The 2,596-nt window shown below is 39.6% G+C and overlaps 1 protein-coding gene across 1 annotated transcript in view; it reads left to right on the top strand.

The window, feature by feature from the left end:
- The window catches only part of flt1 (fms related receptor tyrosine kinase 1), a gene marked incomplete in the record, with an annotated part of 38,233 nt that overhangs the window by 32,309 nt on the left and 3,328 nt on the right, over positions 1 to 2,596 (top strand). The window contains 6 exon segments of the mRNA XM_014002255.1: positions 116 to 204; positions 577 to 664; positions 745 to 842; positions 1,520 to 1,642; positions 1,872 to 1,983; positions 2,075 to 2,174. Coding sequence (XP_013857709.1) covers positions 116 to 204; positions 577 to 664; positions 745 to 842; positions 1,520 to 1,642; positions 1,872 to 1,983; positions 2,075 to 2,174 — 610 coding nt within the window.

Here is a 2,596-nt window from a genome sequence, read left to right as displayed (position 1 = left end):
TGTGTGTGTGTGTGTGTGTGTGTGTGTGTGTTTTATTTTATTTCTTTCTTTCTTAGCACTTGTCCATCGTTACACATTGTGCCTTCAAACTTCTCACTCATGGTTTTGTCTGCAGGACCGCTGATGATCATCGTCGAGTACTGTCGCTTTGGAAACCTTTCAACTTTCTTAAAGAATAAAAGAAACGTTTACTCCCATAACCGGGTAAGTTCATCAGGGTCCTCTGTAATAAAATATGCATGAAGAAAACTGTGTGTCACTTTGCAGTCGGGTACTTTGTTTACATCTGCAGCTTCTTGTGGTCGTTCAAACATTACAAACACTCCTCTTTCGTGTGCACAGTTGTCACTCTGAAACTCAGTTTTGCAATCAGTTTGAGGTTTGAGAACGTTATCAGTTACAGAGYAGGGCACCAACTTCCTTAATTGCTTCACAGGATTTGCACATAAATAAAAAAACATTTGCCGTGACAGAAATCCCCTGAGGAACCTTAAGTTACCTTTAAACATTAGATTTACACCAAAGATTCTAAACTCTTTCTGTTTGATATAAAATCATGTTTCATCCTCAAATCAGAGGGATGGAGGAACAAACGAAGGGCCGAGTTGTGTCAGCAGCATCAAAMCAGGTCTTAATGAAAAAGACCCAAAGCACCTTGACCTCGGTAAGACTTCAGCTTTGTRGAGAGTTTTTCCAGCGTTTCGCATCATTAAAAACTAATTTCAAACCATTTTATTCGTCCAGATCCAAAATCTTCTTCCAGCTCCCCTCTGTTCCTGGAGGATCTGATTTCTTTCAGCTTTCAGGTGGCGCGTGGGATGGAGTTCCTGGCGTCTCGCAAGGTCTGTCRCTGTTTGTCCAAGAGAGATATGTTTATCTGCATAAAAAGTACCAGCAATTTTGATGGTACCCCATTATGCTACATCCCTTCCAAGTATTAAAAAAAACATTTCTTACAAAATTTCTCCTGGACACAAAGTTAAAATTCAAGATTAATGCTAAAAATCATTGCTTTGACTATGTCTATGTAATATCTGACCATAATCGCCAGATCTTGTGCTTCAGGTGTGTTTTCTTTTGTACCAAAATGTTAAAAACTGATTGATTAATTAAATCTAGATAATTAATATTGAACTTAWGAAGCCATTTACATCTGGCATCCAAAAAAGTGCCAAAAAATGTCAAARTTTGAGCTTATTTTGAAAATTTGGTCATGCACTTTCCCCAACTGTTCTGTCAGTATTTCCTGCACTGGCACCAAACTGCTCCAAAAATATTTTCAGACACTCTACTAATCAAAATATATAAGATAAGATGTACAATGTCATCTTTTTTTTTTCATTTTAGTAGCAAACAAATTATACATGACAAATTTCAAATATCATACATATTATTGCCCTACTTCATATTTAAATCATACTTTAGTGTTAAAAAGTATCTCTTGTTTTCTCTTGGACGATGTCCCTGTCTGCACCTCCACACGTGTTTCATTGTTGTGACCGTTGTGTGCCTCCATCAGTGTATCCACAGAGATCTGGCTGCGAGGAACGTTTTGTTGACTGACAATAAGGTGGTGAAGATCTGTGACTTCGGCCTGGCGAGAGACATCTACAAAGACCCAGACTACGTCCGCAAAGGAGACGTGAGTCCACCAGAGCGCTCTGGTCCCCACGTGTTTGTTTCAAAATGAGTCATGGCTTTAAAAAAGTAAAACTATCCTGATTTTAATAATTAAAAGGAGAAAACTAGCAATTTCTCTTTATTCTTGTTTATTTTTTATATGAACAACTTTAGAGGCACTCACACACACTACAAAAAAAGACACACTTTTCTTCATGTGGTAAAATCCCGRCGCTCTGATTGGCTCACAGGCTCGTCTCCCTCTGAAGTGGATGTCTCCCGAGTCCATCTTCGACAAGGTGTTCACCACCCAGAGCGATGTTTGGTCCTACGGCATACTGCTGTGGGAGATCTTTTCTTTGGGTGAGAGATCAGCGCACACTCCGGTTAGATGAGTTTGTGTGCACGCACCGTGGTTAACGCACCGTGGTGCTGATGTGTGTCCGTCCAACAGGAGCCTCTCCGTACCCCGGCCTCCACATCGACGAGGAGTTCTGCCACCGTTTGAAAACTGGAACCAGGATGCGGGCGCCAGAGTACAGCACGCCTGAAATGTGGGTTAACTTTATTTTAAATGTGCCCCCGCCCTGACAAATGCACATTAACACTGAGTTATTTTTTTCTAACCATTACATACAAAGCAGTCAGATTATATCKTAGAAACAAGCAGCTGCTCATGGTTTATAATCTCAAAATAGACTCAGCTGCAGAATTCAGCCTCAACCACAGCAATCTGGGTGTTTTTGTTTTAGCCCTCAATAACACCAGATACGAAACATGCAAACTGAGACACTTTTAGATATGTGACCCATCACATCGAAATGAGGATTAAGTCAAACTTGGTCAAAATGACCTCATCATATTTTCAGATTCTTGGCTTTAAAAGTTACATTTTGATACTTCAATCATCCTGATATCATCAGTAGATCCAGAGATATGATTTAATTTGTCTTGTTGGTTACAATAATATATAAAT

The sequence above is a fragment of the Austrofundulus limnaeus genome, unplaced genomic scaffold, assembly GCF_001266775.1.
Source record: "Austrofundulus limnaeus strain Quisiro unplaced genomic scaffold, Austrofundulus_limnaeus-1.0 Scaffold12, whole genome shotgun sequence".
NCBI classification, from domain to species: Eukaryota; Metazoa; Chordata; class Actinopteri; order Cyprinodontiformes; family Rivulidae; genus Austrofundulus; species Austrofundulus limnaeus.
Note: the sequence above shows the minus strand (reverse complement) of the source record. Positions and strands in the feature narration are given on the sequence as shown.